General features: G+C 41.1%; 3 protein-coding genes and 1 pseudogene across 4 annotated transcripts; all 4 read left to right on the forward strand.

The window, feature by feature from the left end:
* Positions 1 to 4,513: 4,513 nt before the first annotated feature.
* LOC148658325 (olfactory receptor 1500-like) lies at positions 4,514 to 5,491 on the forward strand. Its single transcript, XM_088640934.1, has one exon. The coding sequence runs from the start codon at positions 4,514 to 4,516 to the stop codon at positions 5,489 to 5,491; it is 978 nt and encodes a 325-aa protein (XP_088497060.1).
* Positions 5,492 to 9,405: 3,914 nt separating this feature from the next.
* LOC148658326 (olfactory receptor 1500-like) lies at positions 9,406 to 10,383 on the forward strand. Its single transcript, XM_088640994.1, has one exon. It carries the CDS (start codon positions 9,406 to 9,408, stop codon positions 10,381 to 10,383), a length of 978 nt encoding a protein of 325 aa, XP_088497120.1.
* A 4,496-nt stretch (positions 10,384 to 14,879) lies between these two features.
* On the forward strand, positions 14,880 to 17,237 carry LOC148658327 (olfactory receptor 2AT4-like). Of its 2 annotated transcripts, XM_088641942.1 has the most exons (2): positions 14,880 to 14,888; positions 16,248 to 17,237. In XM_088641942.1, the coding sequence occupies exons 1-2, from the start codon at positions 14,880 to 14,882 to the stop codon at positions 17,235 to 17,237; spliced, it is 999 nt and encodes a 332-aa protein (XP_088498068.1). The 2 variants fall into 2 exon arrangements, with proteins under 2 accessions (XP_088498068.1, XP_088498069.1); XM_088641943.1 differs by lacking the exon at positions 14,880 to 14,888 and having other exon boundaries at positions 16,235 to 17,237.
* A 4,412-nt stretch (positions 17,238 to 21,649) lies between these two features.
* Positions 21,650 to 22,884, forward strand: LOC148658328 (uncharacterized; annotated as a pseudogene).
* The last annotated feature ends 1,587 nt before the right edge of the window (positions 22,885 to 24,471 follow it).

The following is a 24,471-nucleotide window of genomic DNA, read 5'->3' on the forward strand; positions in this document are numbered from 1 at the left end:
GACCTGTTTGTGAAATTAATTGAAATGATGGTGTTATTAAAATTATTTGTTCACAGTTATTGGTTACAAATTGAAATAAAAAGTATCTGACAATTTTCATGAAGCAAGGCATAGGAAATATGAAACCTTTGTACAGATTTAAGAAACCTCATCTTTCTTCATCCATGAGTTACCGGAGTTCATTGTTATTTTAATTTTTTATTTTGCTAATTTAAGTCATATATTGTATAACTGACCAGATAACTCTACAGACAGCATGGAGGTCTTTAACTTCACAATTTCTGAGTTTTACATCATTGGTTTTCCTGGAGTGAAGAATCTGGATATTTTCTTATCCATGGTTTTCCTTATCTCATAAATTATCACGCTGATTACTTTCACAATTCTTTAAATCATCAAAAAGCAGCCAAAGACACACCCCCCAATGTTCTTCATCATTTTCACCCTGGCTGTGTCCAACATCATATTTACCACATCTGTGACCCCAAAAATTATTTCAAGATACATAAATGTGTTTGGTTCAAATGTATTTTGCACATGCTCTCTGGAGTGCAGATGCATTCATCTTAATGCTGATGGCGATAGATTGCTACCTTGCTGAGATATCCCTCGTTTATGACCAATACAAGGGCCATTCAGTGCTGCTGCACCATGGTTTTTTTGGGAATGCTGGGGCCTATCACAGTATTCGAATATGCCCTCCGGGTACAATTCTGTGGTCCTAATGAAGTCCTTCATTTTTTTGTGAACATAAATGGGTTATAATGTTGACGTGTGCCGACACTTCTATTAACATCCACGCAGGAGTCTTGGTGGCAGCGGTTATAATGATCATTCCATTCGTGGTGATTACGCTGTCGTACCTGAGCATCATTATCACTGTCATGCAGATTAAGACAGCCCATGGGCGTCAAAAGGCTTTTTTCTTCCCAGGTTATTTGTGTATTTTTCTTAAGTGGCAGGTCTGTATTTAAATCATGAAATAAGAATCTCCCTTGGCATTTTGTACAGTCTACTCCCACCCGTAGTAAATCCAATCATTTATAGCTTACGGACAAAAGAAATAAAGGAGGCTATCATAAAGATGTTCAAGAAGAAAGACATAAAACTCCAAAATGAAGAACTACAAAGTGTGCACAGGGAATGAGTCAAAACAAAGTCCTGTGAAACATGACTGGCCAGCGCTATGAATTCAATGATTTTAAACTTTAACAACAGCAGCAATCCAATGGTGAAGACCCAAAATTCAATGCAGTTGATGAGTTTTAGGAGCACAAATTTACATAAGAAGATATAGAATTCTGCATATGACAAGAATAAGAAATAGAATATTGTTCATGCCTCTAGGAAAAAACATTAATATAAACCTACTCATAAAGTAGACTGTAACTTAGCTGTCTGGATTCTAAACTGTTTTAAAATGATTCCACTATTTTAATTGTGTAATGAATCACTGTAAATGTGGGCCTGCCATTTTAGAGGGTTTTAGTCACTTTTTCTTCTTTGAAGAACCACATGCATCATAGAACATGACCTTTTGACCTCTAGCACAGATGCAAACATTTTAACTATACAGCTGTGTAAAAAAAACATACTAGACAGTACATGCATGTAGGAGTTTTGTGAATTTACTGGGACAATTTTTAACTGTAGCAGTAATCACGAGGTAATTCATTATGGCTACTAGGAAATCAATCGATCAACGACGCACACACACGGCTTCAATACACGAGATGCATTTATTAATACATAAATTGTGCATATAAAACATACTGTAAAACAGTCTGCCTGGATGCAGATGGCAGATCTTACTGTGAGGGTTATCAAAGTGCAAGGTATATAATCATGAAGAGGTGCAAAACACAAAGAGATACAACAAAGAATATGCTTCAGTATACCATTCGGCTATTCATTGATCATTCTCATTAATATAAATTCTACATTAGCTACTCAAAAGAAAATAAGTTACTCATATGAATTGAATTGATATCAACTTGTGTTGAAGTAACAATTGAATTCACAAGATGCAATGTAGAACCTTGGGTTTACTTATCCAGATATGGATTAATATTTCCCGGCACAGACACCAAAGACAAGCTAGCAGCTGCATCCAATCGAGCTGCGTTCAATAGGCATCATCCTGGTGTCCTCTTGCTCCAGGCCAACCAGTCAGGGAGCAGCTCGGAGTCGGACGAATTAGGAGGAGAGATTTCTGCTGAGGCGACACGCCTGACAGTGTATCTCTCGAGGACCTACTAGTAGTCCTGCTGACTAGTAGAAAGTCTCTATGCACAGAGGGTGACTGCGGGTCAGAGCAAGTCACCCTTAATGAAACTTGGTTTGCTTCCGGTGTAGCACTGCTGAATAAAAACTTATTCAGGTTGTCAACAAGAATCCAAACGTATACTCCGGTGATCAAGCGAAGCGTCCACGTTGGCGTTGGCTAGCGATTTATGTACGGGCATTTCCCAGGCCGACACTTTGCTGAAACAAGGTTCTAGTCCCTATACAGACTATCGTCCATCACATGATTGTGTCTGAGGGTGTGAGAATTGGCTGGAGAAGCAAAGTTTCTGAGCTGTGCAGTGTCTTTTAAACCAGAACCAAGAGAGGTGATGATTGCTCGAAAGTTTAGAGGCCATTTCAGACCCACGTGGGGTTACCACGCCCTGCAGGTTCCTGATTGGTTGGTCAAGGTGAGAGATGAGTAACAATGACCTATGACATCTAGGACCACAATCCAGCTGTTCCCAAAAATCTCACAGACAGATAGGCGCCAGGAATGGCCATTGAACGTGATAGCCAAGCATGGGTAGGCGCATCCCCATTTGGGAACTGCTCCTTATCTGAGAGAAAACACCTTAAATCAAAACTGCATGAATAGCTTGAGAAAGAGAGACGGGGCCTCATTTAGGAAAGCACAGCAACACTTAATTCTGGCTTATTAATCAACATTGCTGCTACATGCACAAGAAAGGAAAACAAGCGTCAACAAAAATACTGATCTATATCCATAACAAGAGGGTCTGTTATGTCCAGTTTTCTGTTTTTCTTTCTTTTAATGGTTGTTCAAACAGTGTACTCTGAGATCCTCATTCAATCCACCCTGAGGTCTTCACATTTCTCTGTGAAAAACGATGTTTCAGTGGGAAAATAAGCAACTTTTAGTTCAATTAAGAACTCTGGAGGTGTCCGAATTTAAATTCATTCTTCTTGATATAAACAAAGATAATTTTACAGGTTACTTCCCATGATGTGTAAAGGTACTGTAGGAAGAATACTATGTCCAACTAATTTTGATACATTTTTGTTTACCAGGAAGCCTCATCATCACCATCTTATTCATTATATACTCTCTTCCTCATCTTTGCTGTACTTAACTCTGTGTTTTTATTGCTACCCCATTTTTCACACTCTATCCCTTTAGCATCATTAGCCATGCAGAGTGAATTCCATTCATATTTGCTACACTGTGTGTTCTTTGCAGTGTATACTTGAATAACACCTGATCAACTGATTCACTTGATAAAGAATTCTCAGCAGTATTTCTGTTCAAGTCATTCACTGACAATAATAAATCATTCAATCCCAAGCTTTTCCAAAGGAACACAGCAACAGCAGCACAGAAAGTAAATATGTTTTCTAGTGGTGTGTTTGTTTGTCAACAGAGGTCATACGTAGTTACACTATGTTTATCAGGGGAACCTTTCAAGCATGAGGGAATTAAACTGCATTTATATAAAGGTTTGCACACTGATTTAATGAAAATTACTGATGTGTTATCAAGGTAAGAGAATTTCATCTTAAAGAATAAAGAGATATATTGTAGTACTATCACACGTTTATGATTCTCTTGCAGTAAACATTTCCTTAATATGGATTTTTACTTTTCAAAAATAACATAAATCAATACCATTTTTATTCTGCTTATCTTAAAATTGCAAAACCTGGACAATGAACTAATGCATGCTTTTGTTATATCTAAAAAGTATCTGCCATACATTGTAACCACTATGGTGCTTAAGATTTTTGTTTTTTCATGAACTGAGATTTAAATTGGTAATGAACAAACAGTATTCGGAAATCAGATTTAGCCTTTTTGAATAATTTTACTGTAGGTCAAAGTAACCATTGTCACTGAAGTTAAAAAATAGAAAAGTACCTTTAGCATCAAGTTATGCTATCTGTGTGCCCCCTCCACTTATAATCTACCTAAGAAGAAAACGAAAATTGTATAAAAAGATCTTATTGCAAAAAAAGCATCACAATCACTATTTTAGGTAGACCACCATGATCTAGAATGAATGTTATGAATGTCTTGAGGTGTTGACATTTTTAAAGATTTTTTAACTGGTGTGGATGTGTTTACAAGTAAATACGACAAATTCAATAAACCATACAATCAATAAACCATTAATGCTGTATGTGTTAAATGTTAACTAAGTCGCTGTATGTTTATGCTAGATCAATTTGTGTTTCAGATTTTTTCTCACTCCGAGGACATCGGTTCACCATGTCAGACACAAACCAGTCGTCCATAAAGGAGTTTATCATTGTTGGTTTCCCAGGACTTCAGCCTCAATACCATTCACTTGTGGCTCTGGTTTTCTTTCTTGTCTATGTGACCATTTTGATCGGCAACATCCTGACAACTGCTTTGCTTTTCTTAGAAAGAAGTCTCCAGAAACCCATGTATTATATCATTTTAAACCTTGCTTTGTCAGACATATGCTTCAGCACAGTCACTTTGCCCAAGATCATTGTCAGGTATTGGTTTCAACTGAAGAGTATTTCATTTGTGGGTTGCTTTGTCCAGAAGCAGTTAGTACATTATTTTGGAACACTGAATTCATTCATCATGATGCTGATGGCTTTGGATCGCTATGTGGCAATATGTTTCCCTCTCAGGTACCAAATGCTGATCAGCAACAGGACAATCTTGATCCTTAGTGGCATGCTATGGCTGATATCCTGGATCTTCCCCACTGTGACTACAATTCACCAGTTAGCACTGTATTACTGTGGGCCCAACACAATTAATCAGTGTTACTGTGAATCTAATTCTATAACAAAATTAGCATGTGATGACCCCACGTCCAGCATGATGGTATCCTTTGCTTTATCTATGTTTGTTTTGCTGGTCCCACTGTCTTTCACCATATTTTCTTACAGTCAGATCATTATCTCAGTCCTGAGGATTGCAAACTCCCAAAGTCGCTATAAAGCCTTTTCTACCTGTAGTGCACAGTTGGGTATCATTGCTCTGTATTATGTTCCTCGCTGTGTTGTGTATGTAACAAACACACTGCGCATTATAATCCGTATTGATTTCCATATCCTTCTAGTCCTGTTATACAGCCTGCTTCCTCCTATGTTGAATCCACTAATATATGTCATCAGGACTACAGAGATCAAACAGTGCTTCATCAAAAGGTTCAGGGGTATGAAAGATAACTTTCAGAAAGCTAAAGTCTCTTCTGTTAGCAACTAAAAAACAAAAGTAAAAAACAATTTAAATTTAATGTCAATTTGTCAATAAATTTCAACATATTAACATCTTAAATACTACAAATTTAAAAATTTAAGTCTAAAAAATTATTTGAATACGGTGTGCTTGCTCTAAAGAGCTCTTATGCATTGCTGAAACTCTTGTCTTCAAGAGCCTTGAAGACAAGGGATTACAAGTTATGTGGTCTTTAGAATTTCAATGCAACTAATCTCTTAATTGAGAGTCAAAATTATTTATTCCCGGAACTGAATCGATTTATTTCTTTCAGAAATAATCATCCCTGGTCCTGGAGAACAATACTACTTAATTTTGGGCAGCTATAAAACATTAGTATAACTATTAATCATATATAGTGTTATTTACCTGTCAGGATCCTGTAGTGATTTAAAATGATTTTATCATTTTGTAAAAATTTGCATTCTGGAGTGCCATTTTGAATGCATTATGAATCATTGTAAAAATTAGTCTGTCATTTTTCAGAGGCTATAGTTACTTTTTCCTCCCTAATGGACGCATGCATCATAGAACATGACCTTGTGGTCTCTAGAACAGATGGAATTGCTCTAATTATACAGCTGTGTAGAAAAATATGCATGAACAATAAAAAAATAAGTGACTTTAACAATATTGATCTGTATTCATAACAAAAGGGACTTTAATGAAGAGTTTACAGCTTTCTTTCTCTAATGTTAGTTCAGCCACTACCTGAAATCCCAAACCCCACATGTTATCACATCTCTCACTGAAAACACAAACAGTATTACTGAGTTGAAATTGTCTTTCAAGGAAAACAAATAACTGGCTATTAGTTCAATTAAAAACACTAAGGGGTTCAGGATTTAAATTGCATAAATCTGTTATTGTTCTTGACATGAACAAAGATAATATTAATTATGTTACTTACTCATGACACAATAAACCAGTAATACTCACGGTCTCACAGGTCACAAGTTCTAGCCCTTTAAGGTTTCATGCATTTCAACCTAACAGGTAACAAATACATTTAATCAAACTGTTAAAATATGGAATATACAGTATTCTTGAAACTTCCTTGGACTTCATGGTTGAATGTTTGCCTGAAATTCACTGCCTAACTGAAAGGCCTTAGAGAGACATATTTATTCTGAAATAATGTGAACTGTTATTGCATGCAGAGACCATTCAAATAATTTTATGACTTGTCAAAGCTATTTTGTGTACCTGAACTAAAGTGTGTCATAGAAAGGGGGGTGCATATTTCAGCATATTCTCCTTTTTTATTTTTATTTGTTGTTTTTGGTTAGATTTAACTTCTTTCACCAATAAAGGGTTTGAGTTTCAGAATCAAGTTTTGCTTAAAATAATTCTCTTTAAGAAATGCATGCATCATTAGCATTTCTTAAAAATGGGATATAAATTGAAGGAATGATTGCATCGCACTATATATTAACACACACTTGAAGTCAGACTATATAGATACAGAATACAGAATTTATATTTCTATATTGTCTAACTTTAAATTAGACTTTAAAGTTTAAAATTAGATACAAGTATTATAAATAATACTTAATTTAAATTACTAACCACTAGGGTATTGGTACATTTAATAGACTGCTAACACATTACAAGTTATACAAATTTTAAAATGAAATCTCCACCCCTAATATAAAGTGTTATACTGTATATATAGTACTCGAGCCTCACCAAATATAAGTATAATTTTGATACTGTATGCAGTATATGCACAGTTGGGTATAACTAGTTTCAAATGACTTAAAGTGATCTATATTTATTACTTAATAATTATATATGAAATTTAAATTATTTCTAAAGTACATTTTTGTACTTTAGTAATATAAGTAATATAATCATATTTTCATTAAATTTATAAATTTATATTGAAAATTATAAATACTGCATGAAGTCAAAATCAGAAAGATTTTCAGCAGTTCAGTTAACCACAGGATTAAACCATATTTGGTAAAAATCTTATATTTTAAACGGGGTTAGAAGTCTTTCCCTTGAATATAAAAGGAACACAACATAGACGTTGCTTTAAGTTTTCATTGATTAGCAAGAACATACTCATGAAAGTTACAGGAGAGGAAGATAACACCTCTTTAGTTTTTGTTTTAATGCTGGGAAGATGAGAGTGGAACAGAGGTACAGTATAGCTTACAGCTTTCGGCTTCTGAGGTCTGAGTTCCATTCTGTACTGGGGTGCCCTCTTGTGGAATGTGCATGTTCTCCCTCATGTTCTTGTGGGTATCTTTTAGATGTCTCAGTATACAGTACCTCCATCCTCCAAACATATGCTGACCGGGTTAATAAGGGTCTCAGAATTGTTCCTGTGTGCCCGCGTGCATGTCTCGCAATGGGACAGATTTAGTAAATCCTTGGGCCCTGTGCTTCCAGAATTGGCTCCAAATAACTGCAACCCTTATCAGAAGTAAATGGCCATCTGATAGAAGAATAACGAATTGGAAGACAGGCACCTATTCTTAATGCTTTTCTTTCCCTTTTTTCACCCATTCTTATTTCTTATTTAGCTATGTTATTTGAAAGTCAAAGACAAGGGGTTCTGCTGTGCTCCTCTGTCAATGAAGATGAAACACTAGGACTCACTTTTCTTTGCAGATAAATTCATAACTGCCCGGACATTATTTGTGAGGATATTGGTTTTTCTTTCAGGAAGCCTAATCTTCATATTTATACATTTTAAAATCGTCCTCTCACATGTAAAATCATTCTTTTTAAACATTACTTCATAGCCTTATATTCTTTATTCACACACTATCCTTAAGCATAGAAGCAGATATTTAATGTGAGTTTCATTCATATCTACCACACTGTGTTCTTTGCAGTTTACCTTTAAAACAAACTGTTCATCTGATTCACTTGATAAAATATTCTCAACAGTATCACTGTTCAAGTCATTCAGTGACAATAATCAGTTATTCCAAACAAGCATTTCCATAGAAACACAGCAACAGCAACACAAAAAGCAAATTAAGTCTCTAGTGGCATGTTTGCCAACACAGGTCAAATGTATCAAGAGATCCTTTTAATTGTGGGTGGAATTAAGCTGATTTATATAAAGGTTTGTACATTTATTAAACAGAATTGTTGATGGTAGTATTCCTCTTTGGTGTTATCAAGGTAATATCATTTAATTTTATTTTACAGAGCCATAATAATGTATAATCTGCTACTGTAATATGTTTATGAATCTCTTTCAGTAAACATGTTTATAATAACAAGTTTAGATTTAGTTTTCAAAACTTAAATAATGTAATGTTTTATTTAATCACTGTTAACATGCAAGGCTGAAAACTAAATAATAACCTCAAAATACACACTTTGGTTATACAGTATATGCAAATATTTGCAGTATATTGTAAGCACTGTGGTAGTTAAAATTGTAATGTTTTGTTCTGCACTGAGAATTAAATTGATATTGAATAAACACTATTTGGAAATTTGATTTAGCCTTTATGAGTCATTCTGTTTCAAATTAACCATTGACACTAAGATAAAATAATATAGTAGGTACAGTAACTTCAGCAACATTATAAGCATTCTATGACAAAAAAAACATTGCAGAAAGAGATATGAATGCTTTTGTCAGATGGATTAAAATCAATATTTCAGGTCAACTATTCATCTAGAATTGATGTTATCTGGGAAATTGAGATGTTGAGACAAATGAGGTGTTGTCTTTCTGTGGATTCTAAAGACTTTTAGATTTTTCAGGGTTGTGAAACAGGGAGTTTACTGAGTTTACAAGTAAATACCACTAATTATATCAATAAACCATGAATGCTGTATGTGTTAAATGTTAACTAAGTCGCTGTATGTTTATGCTAGATCAATTTGTGTTTCAGATTTCTTTCTCACTCCGAGGACATCGGTTCACCATGTCAGACACAAACCAGTCGTCCATAAAGGAGTTTATCATTGTTGGTTTCCCAGGACTTCAGCCTCAATACCATTCACTTGTGGCTCTGGTTTTCTTTCTTGTCTATGTGACCATTTTGATCGGCAACATCCTGACAACTGCTTTGCTTTTCTTAGAAAGAAGTCTCCAGAAACCCATGTATAATATCATTTTAAACCTTGCTTTGTCAGACATATGCTTCAGCACGGTCACTTTGCCCAAGATCATTGTCAGGTATTGGTTTCAACTGAAGAGTATTTCATTTGTGGGTTGCTTTGTCCAGAAGCAGTTAGTACATTATTTTGGAACACTGAATTCATTCATCATGATGCTGATGGCTTTGGATCGCTATGTGGCAATATGTTTCCCTCTCAGGTACCACATGCTGATCAGCAACAGGACAATCTTGATCCTTAGTTGCATGCTATGGCTGATATCCTGGATCTTCCCCACTGTGACTACAATTCACCAGTTAGCACTATCATACTGTGGACCCAACACAATTAATCACTGTTACTGTGATTCTATTTCCATTACAAACTTAGCATGTGATGACCGTACCTTTAGTACAGTGGTTTCATTTGTTTTAGCTATGTTGGTGTTACTGGTCCCTCTCTCTTTTACTATATTTTCATACGGTCATATTATTATCTCAGTACTGAGGATTGCAAGCACCCAAGGTCGGTACAAAACTTTTTCCACTTGTAGCACACAGTTATGTATCATTTCTCTCTATTATATTCCCCGCTGCACTGTTTATACAGCAAACTTGCTGCTTGTCATAATCAGCGCTGATTGGCGCATCCTCACAATCCTTTTATATAGCCTGCTCCCTCCCATGGTGAACCCACTCATATACTTCTTCAGAACTAAAGAAATCAAACAGAGCTTGATGAAAAGATTCAGAGGTAAAAAGATTGCTGTCCAAACTGAAAAAATCTCTTCCGTTTGCAATTGAAACAAAGCAAAGCAAAAAATGATTTAAAACTAACCAAGATAATAAAAACAAATATGTACTGTATAAATGCATAAGAAGCAGGAAATATGAAAACATCATGTAACAACGTATATTTTCCAAACAATGTCCCAGCAGTTTTTAACAGAATGCATCTCGAACAGAACAGTGAGGCCCAGAGTTCTTCCTTCATTCCTGAGAAGCATGAAGAATCTAACCTTCCTAAAGTCCCCTCTTCATTTCACAGGTGAAGCAATTTCTCAGTTAAAAAACAATGAAATTGGCTTGCAGGCTCAGAGTGGCTGCAGTATGTCATCTCGATGGGTGTCGCACCTTACAGGTTGACATTTGAATCTTCTGTACTGTAGGTAAAGCACTTTGGGATCCATTGGAATAAATATTCCTAAAAAAATACAATTAATCATTATGTGACCAGCAGTACAATGCAATGGGAAATGTGCCAGGGCTGCCTATTCATGGTATGAAAATTATCTCGTTGTGCGTGATAAAGACCAGATGTGCATTAAATCTTTGAGAACAGGAGTTGCCCATTCCTGTTCTTTTTCTGTTTTATCTGTCAAGAGCTTTTGATCATACCCAATATAAAAACAGACTTAAAAAAGCCAACAACAACAGGCTGGGAAAATGGGGTACTTTCCCTCATTGTAAAATAAGATGAGGTAATTGTTTATTCCGACTATTGGACAATATGTAATGCAATGACTGACATGTGAAATCAGAAATAGAAAGGTATAATTCCCTATTTCTCAGAAGGGAAACAACACATCACTAATTACATTTCCTGATAAGGCTCTTCAGCAGCTGCAGATCCCTCAGCTGCCCAGTAAATGCTAGTAACCTCAGAGGGGCAGAGGTAGTCTTGTGCATTATTGTAAAATATGGGAAATGATAACTTGCTCCTATTGCTTATAGTCTCCTATGGGAACAAGGAGAGAAAATATGTGTCCCAATGTATTTAATTCTCCTTGAACTGAAAAAGGAAAACAAAACTGAAGGTTCTTCTCAAGGAATTTGAGCCAAATGCTCGACAGTGAGGCACTGTTTAAAATAGTTCAAGTAGGTAGCTGTGTCGGCATGTGTAGGCTGCAAAGGAACAAGTGAAAGGATTATTCCACACTGAAAATAGAAGAAAGGAAACACTGTTTTGGCTGTGGAGCCTTCTTCTGGTGTTTTTATATTTGTTTAAAATATTAATCCAAGTTTAAAAAGATAAAAAAGGATTAATGTTGTTAGGAGACCATGTTTCTCATTTGCTTATAGTGACTAGAGAGCAGAAAGGGCCGGTTTCACATCATAATTAATTCAAACTCTTGCTGTCGCCCTTGGTGAGGCCAGCAGTTTCTCATTTGCCTGCAACATGTCAACCATACAGTTGTAGCGGCAATGCTTGTTAATAAGACAGAATTAAGTGTTGCGGTGCTTTCCCAAATGAGGCCCCATCTCTCTGTTCATCTCTGTGGTGCAGCCACAGAGAAACTATTCATGCAGGCTGATTTAAAGATGTTTTCTTTTGATAAGGGACAGCTCCCAAATGGGGATGCACTTAGCCAAGCCTGGCTATCATGATCAATGGTCATCCATTGGCGCCTATCGGAGTAGGCGCCTAAGGGAGTGCCAGATGGACATCTGGACTGCATTCCTAAGTGTCAGGAGCAAGTGACTCATATCTCACCTTGATCAACCAATCAGGGACTGGTAGGTCCAAGTAACCCACGTGGGACTCTGATGCCCATGGAACTTTCAGCCAATTAACGAGCTGAAGTTCCTCCAGGTAAAAACAGGCAACACAGAGGGCCTGAGAGACTTTTTCGGACTTTTCTAAAGGGAATTCAAAGGAGAATTCCAGGGCAGGACGGCCCAGGAGCAGAAGGCTCCCAAGGGCAAGACATTCTCGCAGCGCGCCTCCTGACCATCCTGAGACTCAGCCCGGACAACCACGGAACGGCCAGTGTGTCCGAGTGTCAGAACTTTCCTTTGTTCTAAGAGTCTAGAGCGGAGGTTGCCAGAGAGTAACCAGAGGATCCACCCGAGGTTAGCACCAGCAGCAAGCCTCATGAACAGGTCGGAACTGTGGACAGCTGCATCACTATTCAGAACTAGCGCTTCATCAAGAAACGAACCGGTCCTCTTCCTGACCTGCTGGGACCCTAAGTCATCTTTTCTCCTGTGCACAAACTTTGCTAGTTAAAGCCAACACTAACTAGCTGGTCAGTGAGCATCTGCAGCGCACCGTCGCAAACCGCACAGCACAGCCTGGCACCTAGCCAGACAGCGCGGATTGGACAGCAACAAGCCTGGAACTGTTTCTTTGAGTCCGCAGGAGATCTGAATCCCCAGAGATTGGATGAGTATTCAACTTCAATGCATTACAGCTCGAGAATTCAATTGTTATCCCAACCAGTTGATATCAATTTAATTCCTAAGAGTTATGTACTTGTTTTGAGTATCTAATGTAGAAGTTGTAACCAAGTTCAATTACGAAACGGTCTAAATGAATGATATACTGAACGTATGTCCTCTTGATATGTGTAACACTTCGTAACTGACGGAATATATAATAATAATAATAATAATAATAATATATCTAATAATATATATCTTTATATAATATATATCTTTTGTATTCTGATAACCCTCTCGATAAGATCTGTTAGGTTTATATGCATATTCTATGTATTAATAAATGTATCCTCGTGTATTAGTACCTGTGTGTGTGCGTTGTTTGAGTTATATCGCATGGTTGGATTCTAAGGCCATCAAAAGAATCATTTTGTGATTTACTGCTACAATTAATAATTGTCCCAGTAAATGCCCAAATCCTACAGAACTGGTGCCTTCAGAGAGCACACTACACAGTACTTTCACAAAGTTCACAAGTTTACATTAAATTCAAAATGTATAAGGTTTTGCGATACAATCCATTAATTTGTTACCAAAATTTAACAACTGGTCTGCTAAAGTGGGGCTATGGTTTCCCTTTACCTAAATAACTTTAGTAAACATGTTCACTAAAGTCAGGATTTTTTTGTTGCACAAAGCAAGACTGAATTGTATCAGTTAAGTAACTATAGTAAAATATCCTCTACTCAATCTGCTCCTCTACTCTTAACCTGACTTTAAGGTTAAGAGCTCAGCTCACAGACCAACGAGTCCTATGCAAAAAATGACATCACTTTTTGTCAGGGATCCAGTTGACATTAGAGCTTTGCAGAAAGAATTAAAATTTAAAGGTCACCAAAACCATTTACAGTTTCCTGATAATTTTATTTGAAAGGTACCATTTCAGCAGACAGTATACTTTTAAGTCACAATCTCTCATACATTATTAACATTGCTTGTCTTGGCCAAGTGTTAAAAGAAACTCAAACTCTGTTTGTTGGGCTAAGACTCCTTGTGACTGGTGCAGATTTATTACTGTGTTGGCAACTGGGATAAAGCAACAGTGTGTTAGCAATGAGGAAAGTCATGTTTGCACTAAAACATTTTTTTGTGAGCATTCATAACATTTCCTAGCCATACATTAGTAAATATCATCAAATAGTGGTTTCATAAAATAGCTAGTAATATTCTCATGTACTATTATATCTACTGAAAAAGTAGCTTCTGTTCCCTGTAGCTACGCACCGTGAAGAATCTGAAATTCTCAGTTTTTCCACTAATTTATTTATTAATTAAAGTAATTAACACCCACTATGGCTATTTACAATGACTTCACGCTTTATAGTGGTCTCCAGTGGCAGATCAACTGTAATTGAACCCCTTTATATATGTATGTATAGTATGTTTAAACGAGGATTGGGCAATCCTAGTCCTGGAGGGTGAGTGATCTACAGGATTTCATTCAAACATGGCTCTTACAACCTAGAATTGTACACAGTATCTTCTTATTGGCTTAATGGAACCAGTTTAATAACTTCTTGTTATTAAACTTGTTAAGTAACATTGTTACTTCATGTTGCTTTGAAAAGAACTAGAAAACCTACAGTATGTACTGCAGACCAGGAGCAGACTTTTGTACTGCAGGCTACAGACTATGTACTGCAGACTTTTGCCCACTCCTGTCTTTTGCCCACCAAAACAATAAGAGAATTACAGATTCTTCTGAGCTGTATTCATAAAATTAACTAATGGAACATCATTTAAATTGTTTGAAGAGAGGGTTTAGTATTTTGAATGTATTTAACTAGTAAATGTGCACATATTTACTAAAAGAATGGTGGCTGCATTGAACTAACAACTACTTCATGGTATTCCTGGATCAAGTATCTAACAGGCCAAGCAAGAAAGACTGGCATACAGGCAAACTTTCTTAAATATAAACTCAAGAATGACCAATCAAAATTACATTTTCACAACAAAACAAAATTTAGCATTTTTTATTTCTTATGCAATATTTTTTTAAAAATTTTTACACTTGTTAATTGTAAATTGCAATTGTTAAAGATAATGTTTTTATAATAATGAAGTTGTGACATAAAATGTCACTTGTGGCTTCTACTTAGTCAATTAGAAACACTGTTTTTTTCTTTATAATAGGTACACTGATTTTTATCTCCCTTTGGAGGAAATTTATATGAATAGTAATTGCAATCCAAGGGGGAAGATACTGTATTTAAATAGTGCAAGGCACATAAAGTGTCAGTCTACAACTGAAGCACATGCTTTCGGTGGTTACACAGTGAAAGGTAAGGCCAAAAGTTTGTCTGCTTTCATTTACAGTTCAGATCACTTATGATCAGGGTGGTTAGTGCAAAACAAAGACTTTATTTCATTGACAGTAGGTGATAAAATCCCAGATGTCTTAGTAGTAATTTAACAAAGTGAGTTTAGTGAACAAATTACCTCAAATAAATGTAAACACCAAAAATATTTTATATTTTTTTCCTCATTTCTATTTTTTTCTGAACGATTAGTAAAATGTCAGAATCATACATCCACAATAACTGTACATTGCAAGTGTGAAACACAATGAGTAACAGTTAACTATTCAAGACAAAGTAAAAAGAAATCAAAATACATTTTTTCAGAAGGAAAAAACTCAACTATCATTACAACCATCGTATTGACATATTAAAAAGTCTTACATAATCTCCTGTATGGTTCTAAAAAATGACACAGGATGTGACTAATTAGTATTACAGATTCACAAATAATTCATTAAAACTATACAGTACATAAACACAAATATCAACTTTTAATGGTGGAGTATTCTTCTGTTCTTCACACAACTGAAGAAGACTCCTCAGATCAAAAGTTCTCTTATTTTAATTTATTTATATCTTATTTTATATCTTTTTTTTAACTTTTCAATTTTGAATTAACTAGTACTTGTTCCTCTGCACCTCTCACACTCAGGCAGTTCCCTTCTCCAAGCTCTTCAATATACTGGATGTGGATTATATATTGTGTTCTAAATTCTGAGCTCCAAGAGGGGAACAAAATCTCTTCTTGCAGTTTTCTGCAAATATGTTTTGACAAATCACAATATATTTATTTACAATGCAATAATCATAAAGTGAGTCACATGAGTAAAACTCTGAAATACTGGCCACATATTCACAATGAATTCCCCACTGAAAAATATGATACATATCTAATATTAATTTATGAATTTATGCCACTTAAAAACTGAGGAAACAGACTGAATTTAATGTGCTGGTAACATGTACTGCAGGATTCAAGAATCATTATTTGAGATACAGTATTGCAGCATAACTCCTGTGCTACTCTGTAAGAAATCATTAAGAATCTACATCTGTTGTTTGAAAGTGTTTCTACTGCATGAGATGTTCTAATTTGTTCCTGCCTGTTTTTTCTGTGTGTTTTAGAGTACACTACATGAAGAGCTTGCCATGCCTGAAGCAAACAGAACCCAAATCACAGAGTTTTTCATCTTGGGTTTCCCTGGACTTCTGCCACAATATCATTCACTGGTGTCTGCTCTTTTTTTTCTCATTTACGTGGCAATTCTAATTGGGAATGGATTTATTGTTGTGGTCATCATCATTGAGAAAAACCTGCAGAAACCCACCTATCTCATCTTCGGGAACCTTGCAGTGGCAGATTTAGCTTTCAGTACGACTACATTGCCCAAAATCATTGCCAGGTACTGGTTCGGCTCCCAAGCTATCCCTTTTTCTGCTTGTTTCCTACAAATGTTTTTTGTCCATTACTTGGGATCAGTCAATTCATTTCTTTTAATGATAATGGCAATCGACCGCTACATTGCAATATGTAACCCTCTCAGGTATCCAACATTGCTTAAAAACACCAATGTATTCATTATGTGTGCTTTTTCATGGGGTATAACAATATTTATAGTAGCTAATTTAGCCATTCGGGCAGTCACTTTGCCTTTTTGTGGGCCCGATGTTATTGTACATTGTTACTGTGATCACATAGGAATAACCAGGCTAGCTTGTGCAGACATCAGGTCCTATAGCTTAGTGGCTTTAATTAGTGCCATGCTTGTGTTGTTCGTTCCCCTTTTCTTTATAATATTTACTTATGTTCAGATCATTCTCTCTGTTATGAGGATTGCGAGCTCTGAAGGGAGATACAAAGCATTTTCCACCTGCTCTTCTCAGCTGTGTATTATAGCTCTCTACTACCTTCCCAGGAGCTTCGTTTATCTAGCAAATGTTGTGAATATTACGATAAACACTGATTTCCGCATTGTCCTGATTCTGACTTACAGCCTGGTGCCTCCCATGATAAACCCTCTGATTTACTGCTTCAAGACAAAAGAAATCAAACAGAACCTAGTCAAAAGGTTAAGATTTAAAACTGCTGAAAACCGGATGAGATGTACAGGTATCTCATTTGTTGACAAATAATTTGGAAAAAAAGCATTGTATACTGCTACTTAGAAAATAAGTAGTACAGAAAGGAGGCCATTTAGGTCATCTGGATGCTAATTATAGTAGCTGATAATTATTTTAAAAAACCTCAGTATTATCTTAAACAGCATGACCAGGTAGTTTATTTCAGATTCCCTCAACCTTTTGAGCATTGAATAATTCCATTTTACTTTCCCAAAGTTTCCATTGTGTTTTCTGGTTTCTGTTTCACTGCTGGATGTAAAGAATTGGGTTGAGTGTCTTAAATTTCTTTTTAAGTGTAAGACACTGCTTTATCCCAGAATGTATATGATCAGCCTTCTCTGTACTTATTCCAGGGCAGCACTATTTTTGTATTTAAATTTAAATTCAAGTTTTAACTACATTTCCTAATTTTCTGTTTTCTTTTTCTTGATTCAGGCACATTACTTTGTGTATGGTTTCAATATAAACTGAGATTTCAACATAAAGCAACCAAGTGTTCACTGCTATATTTTAACTTTTGTACTGAATGTCCATTAAACAATAAAGTTGCCAGAAACTAATTTCTTCTGATGTGAAAAGGCAGCTTTAACAGGAGAAGACAAAGAAATATGTGCATGTGTTTAACATTATTTATTTGTCTTTTTTTATTTATCAGTTATTATTGATTGCAATATTGCAATATTCAGAAAATGTGTGAATTGAATGGCTGGCAGGCCTTCACCAATCTTCTTTCAATGAAAGCAGCAAATAAATGATGCATCCATAATCCCTAAAAATGATGGAGGGTTAAAGTGTATCGTGACCATGATTTTGCCTCTTTCAGTATTTATATCAGAGGTTTGATTCAGCAAGTTATTAGTTCTGGTACTATTAGCTCTGGTAAGAGCTTCCAGTAGAAAAAATACACATTAAGAGAGATGTCATTCCCCTGAATATAATCGTATATAATTATGGAAACATGCATATATAATTTGAATGTAATACATAATGTAGCGCTCTCGGGTTCACGTGGGTATGCCGCCTCAGGTCGGCCCCCCAAACTCAGGCCTCCGGCGTCATTCAACAGGGACCCAGCCAGTTGAGCTAAAGGGGAATCTCTGCTTAATTCACCACCCTTGGTGAAGGGCTATCCCATCCCGCTCCTGACACCAATACAGCGCTTTCGGGTTCACGTGGTTATGCGCCCACGCCACTGCTGCCTCAGGTCGGCCCCCCACCACTGGGGACTTGAACCCGGGCCTCCGGGGTTTCTCAACAGGGACCCAGCCACTTGAGCTAAAGGAAGATCTCCCGTCAGCCTGATGGCTGCGGTCCCTGCTATTCACAGGGAAGGGCGGTGACATCACCTGTAATGTCGGCCATAAGCATTACGATAATAAATAGTTCAGGTTGGTAGCTGTGTCAGCATGCATAGGCTGCAAAGGAACAAGTAATAGGTTTATTCCATGCTGAAAAGAGAAGAAAGAAACACCTGACACCTCACACCTGAAGAATGTTCCATGGCCGAAACGTTGTGTTTTCTTTCTTCTCTTTTCAGTATGGAATAAACCTATTACTTGTTCCCTTACATAATATATATACCTACAAATTAGATTTTTAGTTTTTTACAGTTTGTTTTTACTAATAAAGTGAACATTTGTATACCGTTACAGACTTCGGTCAGTATTTTATTGTAACACGTATTGTGGTATAACACTCTTAGATCAGATAAAGGGTGCTAAAGACGAGCTTTCACCTAAAGAAATATGACACTATCCATTTCCTAAATAGCTTTTAAATGTGGGTAGACAGTAGAATCGCTAAAGACATGTTTCTGCACAGCTTGTATCATTTCATCATACATGAAGATATGGAAGACATACAGTATAAGATTTATTTGCAGCCCAGTGTATCATGCTTCAGATTCTAAAATCTAACCTGCTGGGTGTATTCAGGTCTCTGCAAGTGTCTCCTAATGTTTTATATTAAAAAAAAAGTTTAATTAGAAGCCATGCATAGCAATAACTTAAATCTAAATTTCAAAGCCTTTATTCATGGCTGAGTAGTGTTTCTTAACTAAAAGGTTAAATCTATAACTTACTATTTCTGAGACCAAGAGATACATTTCCTGTCTAATCATATGTTCACTATTCTTTAATTATAAATCCAAATCCAAAACCAGTAGTGAGGACCAAAAGGTATGTAAATGTAAGTTAAAGATTTGTAATGTTAGAAACTGTATTTCCTGTTGGGAAAAATCAGGGTTTTAAGGCCGTAAGTATTTCCATTGTCAGTGTAAGTATACACAAGAAGTGCATGTTTAACTTTAATCTTCACAGCCCTAACATGGTCTCTGAAGTGGTCTCTGAGTCTCCTTCCTGTTTCCCAAATGTAGATGGCTGGGCATTTCCTGCAAGAGATACAGTAAATAAGGTTGCTGTAGGTACAAGATGTCATCTGAGTGATCCGGAATTGTACTGAGGGGCCCTGAATGAGTGTGGTGTTGTGATGTGTACTTGCAGGTGGTACAATGAGCTCTGTTGCAAGGGAAAGTGCCTGGTATGGATGGTTGCTGAGGGTGGTCAAGGGAGCTGTGAACAAGAAGGTTGTGCAGATTAGGTGATCGGCGATATGAGATGATGAGGCGGTCAGAAAAGAGGGCCCCAGTGGAGGGATCAGACTGTAGGATGGAAATGTTGTCGTTAATGGTCCTGGGGATAGGAAGTGTGTAAGGGTGGAAGGGAAGGAATGCCTATGTTAGACCAGGAGTTCCTGAGTGTATTTTGAGTGCTTGGTTCTGGAAATCGACGTCATCACTGCAGGGACGTCATAGTCGAAGGAACTGTGAAAAGTTCCTTGCTGCTGATAAGAAGGGAGTTGTTGGATACCACTTCCTTTTGGTAGTCAGTGGTAGGATACTACATGTGACCAGTAGAGGAAGATGTAAACTTACTTTTTTTGTCCGTTATAATAATTGCTCAAGCTGAAGCAAGAAGATGTTCATTCTATGCTGAATAGGAAAAATTGAAGAGAGAACAATACAATACATGACATCTTATAATTATTTACTGGTCACCTGTACATTCCTATTACCAAATAAAATCCAGAACCCTTGTCAAGTGTCATTCACAAAGTAAACTCTCACACATTCTTAATTTAAACATAAACATTTCTGAGCAAGAAAAACTGAAGAGTTCTAATACTTCACAGTACATTTTAATTATACGATTATCAATTGTTTCAATTAAATATTTTGCACTGCCTTCATAATGTAGCGTTTACAGGTTCTTTTCAGAACAAAGGACCAGTGGAGACGCGATTAACAAACCAAGCGCTAGCTTTATTCATTAACAACCCCCCCTCAGGCTGTACTCGTACTCAGCTAACTGCTGTGGAACCCTGCGTGAGCGGCCGCTGCGCCGCGGTGACGGCTGGCGACCCATGGACGCCCCACTATCGGCCGGCTCCAGCCCCGGGTGCTCCTCTAGAGCCTCCCCACACGGCTCCTCCTCCCGGGCCTGGTAGGGGGCCAGGCGGTCTCGGTGCAGGATCACCACTCTACCCCATGTTCGCAACCGGACACGGTAGCAGACCTCGCCCACCATCCCGAGTACCTCAGCGGGCCCCTCCCACGACGGCGCCAGCTTAGGGCTGAGGCCTTTGCGGCGGCGCGGGCTGTACACCCAAACCGAGTCCCCGGGCTGGAAGGCAGGCCCCCTGCAGCGCAGGTCGTAGTGCCACTTCTGCCGGACCCCCGCCTGAGTCAGGTGGGTCCGTGCAAAGCTGTGCACCAGCCGCATCCGCTGCCGCAGGTCCCACTCGTAGTCCCGTCCAGCCGGCGGTGCTGACCCATCTCTGGGCGGCGGGCCGAAGACCAGGTCCACGGGGGTGCACCCAGTGGATTCCTGGACCGCGGTCCTATACGCCCAGAGTGCAAGGGGGAGGTGGCAGTCCCAGTCCCGTTGGTGCCGGGACACCAGGGTGGCCAGCTGGGTGGCAAGTGTCCGATTAAACCGCTGCACCAACCCGTCGCTCTGGGGATGCAGAGGGGTGGTCCTCGTCTTAGTGATCCCCAGGCGCTGGCACACTCTGGCGAAGACCTGGGACTCGAAGTTACACCTCTGGTCACTGTGTAACTCCTCCAGCACCCCCAGCCTGGCAAACATCCCCTCCAGTAGTGCATCGGCCACCCTGGGGACACTCTGGTCCGGGAGGGCGTAAGCCTCCGGCCACTTCGTAAAATAGTCCATGGCCACCAAGACGTAGCCGTTCTCGGTGCGCGGAAACGGGCCCAAAACGTCCACCCCCACCCCCTCCATAGGAGCCCCCACCTGGTGTTGTTGGAGGGGGGCCCGAGAGCGCTTGGGGGGGCCCTTCTGCACTACACACACCGCACACGTTCAGCAATACCGCTCCACGTCCCGGTGGCAAAGACCCCAATAAAAATGGCCTCGGAGACACTGCAGGGTTTTTTTACCGCCGAAGTGCCCCACGCCCAGCTGGCCGTGCACCACTTGGAGCACTGCCCCGCGGAGCAACTGTGTCACCACCAGCTGCCACCGTACCTCGCCACTGGAGGGTACCCGCCACCCTCGGCGCAGCACCCCGTCCTTTACCTCCAAGGCTTCCCACAGGGTGCAGAGGGCCTTGACGGACTTTGGGTGCGGGGCCCTCCAGCGGAGCACCGGCCCCACGTCAGGATCAGCTGCCTGACGCTGCGCCAGGTCTGACAGGCCCACCCCCAGCGGCCCCTCCCGGGCCGTGGCCGCGGTGCTCGCCTCCGCCACGGTGCGGACAGCCCTCTCACGCTGCTCCCGCTGGGCGCAGTGGTGACAGTCCGCGGCCTCGCAGGGGCGCCTTGAGAGAGCGTCTGCTTTGAGATGGCGAGATCCCGCACGGAGCATGACAGTAAAGTCGTACTCCTGCAGGATCTCTATCCATCGTGCCATCTGCCCCTCCGGCTCCTTAAAGTGGAGCAGCCAGGTGAGGGACGCATGGTCGGCCCTCAACCGGAACCGGGTCCAGAACAGGTACGGCCTGAAGTGGTGGACCGCCGCCATCACCGTCAGCAGCTCGCGACTGGTCACGCAGTAGTTCCGTTCAGCCCTAGTCAAAGCCTGACTATAGTAGGCCACTACGCGCTCCCCATCTGGCCCCTCCTGTGCCAACACCGCACCCACCCCCGAGTTACTCGCATCGGTATCAAGAACATACGGTAACCACGGGTCGGGGTAGGCCAGCACGGGGGCCCCCACCAGAGCTTCACGCAACCGGCCGAAGGCCGTCTCACAGCCCGAGTCCCAGTCGAAACGGCGGCCCTTGTCGGTGAGGCGGTGCAGCGGGGCAGCGATGCTGGCAAAGTCCCGGACGAACCTCTGGTAGTACGAGGCCAACCCCAGAAAGCTGCACAGCTCCGCAACGGTGCGTGGAGTCGGCCAGCCCCTCACTGCGGCGACCTTACCTGGGCCCGTAGCCACCCCTCGCGGTCCAACAACATGTCCCAGGAAGGTCACCTCCTGCCGCAGGAGCTCGCACTTGCGGGGGTTGAGCCTCAGGCCAGCACGGCCGATGCAGCCCAGCACCGCCTGGAGGTTCGTCAAGGCCTGGTCAAAACCCCGGGCATGAACCAGCAGATCGTCCAGATACAGCACACACTGGTTCCGCGGGACCGATGCCAGCACCGTCTCCATCAGCCTCTCAGTCGCTGGGGCATTGCACAGGCCAAAAGGCATGACATTAAACTGCCAGAGGCCCTGATCGATGGAAAAGGCCGTCTTCAGGCGAGCATCCGGAGCAAGTGGTACCTGCCAGTAGCCGCAGCGGAGGTCCAGGGAGCTGAACCAGGTCAACTCGGTGATGTAGTCCAGGGCGTCATCTATCCTTGGCAGGGGGTAGGAATCTTTCCGGGTGACCTCGTTCAGCTTGCGGTAGTTGACACAGAACCTGCACGAGCCGTCTTTTTTTTTTACCAGTACAGCTGGCGCCAACCATGGGCTCGCAGAGGGCTCAATCACCCCCGCTGCGGCCATCTCCCGGATCTTTTCCTCAGCGGCGGTCCGCTTGGCATGAACCATGCGTCCCAGTGGGATGCGGATGGGCCAAGCGTCGCCGGTGTTGATTTCGTGTTGGACCAGTGCAGTGCGGGTGCAGTCCTCATCTCTCGCCGCAAAGAGGTCCTCGTTCTGGGCGAGTAGCTCCTGGAGCCGCTGCCCCTGGTCCTGATCGAGACCCTTGCAGCTCCGCTGGTAGAGGTCCTCAACGGCACGCTTGCTTCTATGCAACGCTCGGCCCCCGCCGCCACCGCCTTGTCTGGCCCCCCGGCTGACTCGGGGGCAGGATCCGGCACGCTCACTCCCCGGCTCGCAGGCCTGGTCTGCCCCGGCGACTGCCGCCGCCGCCGCTGCCACTGCCTCTTTTTCCCCCAGCTCCAGCAAGCCCGCGTCCCTCGGCCTTCGCCGGGTCTGCCCTCCACCAGGTGAAGTTGCTCCCCCTGCCACACCAACTCCTGCCAGCCCAAGGCCAAACTGGCCCCCACTCACTGAAGTAGGTCCAGCCCCAGAATGCAGTCCTCCTGGATGAGGTAGCAGGGGTGGCCCACTGTCGCTGTACCTAGACGGAAGGCAAGCACCTGTTTCCCCCGGACTGCAGCGAGCTGTCCCGTCACGGTCCTTAGCCGCAGGCTGGAGGCCTCCCATCCTGGGGGGGTTGGTACCCTCGGTGTCAGGGAGGATGCCCGGCCGGAGTAGGGTTACCAATGAACCGGTGTCGAGAAGGGCCAGGCAGGGTTGGTCCTCGATTTGGCAGTGGAGGTACAGGCCCCAGCTATAGCCGACTAGCCCCACGGTGGCGTGAGGGGCGCTGGTCTTTACAGCGCTCTCCGGAACAGGGGTAGAGGTGTTCAAGGGCGGCCTTCCCCGCGCTGAGCAGCCCCGTTCCCGTTTCCCAACGCCGATCGAGGAGTGCGAGGTTCGGGTGCCCGGCAGAACCGGGCTCGGTGTCCTCTCAAATCAGCGTGCGGGGCTGTTCCGCGGGGGTCGCTGCATGGGCTGGCTCCTCTTCCCCCTCGCTGGATTCCTCCGTCGCCGCCTCAGTCAGCCGGCAGGGCGCACTGCGTCTGCTGGTGCTTCCAGCCACCCCGAAAACGGCCTCAGCCTGTGTAGCAAGGGCCAAGGCCTGCTCCAGCGATGTTGGCGCGGCCAGCTGCACGTGGCGCCGCAGCTCCTCGGGTGAGAGGGCCTTGAGAAAGGCCTGGAGAGCCATCTCCCAC

Source organism: Lepisosteus platostomus, chromosome 7 (genome assembly GCF_059453375.1).
Source record: "Lepisosteus platostomus isolate fLepPlt1 chromosome 7, fLepPlt1.hap1, whole genome shotgun sequence".
Classification (NCBI taxonomy): domain Eukaryota; kingdom Metazoa; phylum Chordata; class Actinopteri; order Semionotiformes; family Lepisosteidae; genus Lepisosteus; species Lepisosteus platostomus.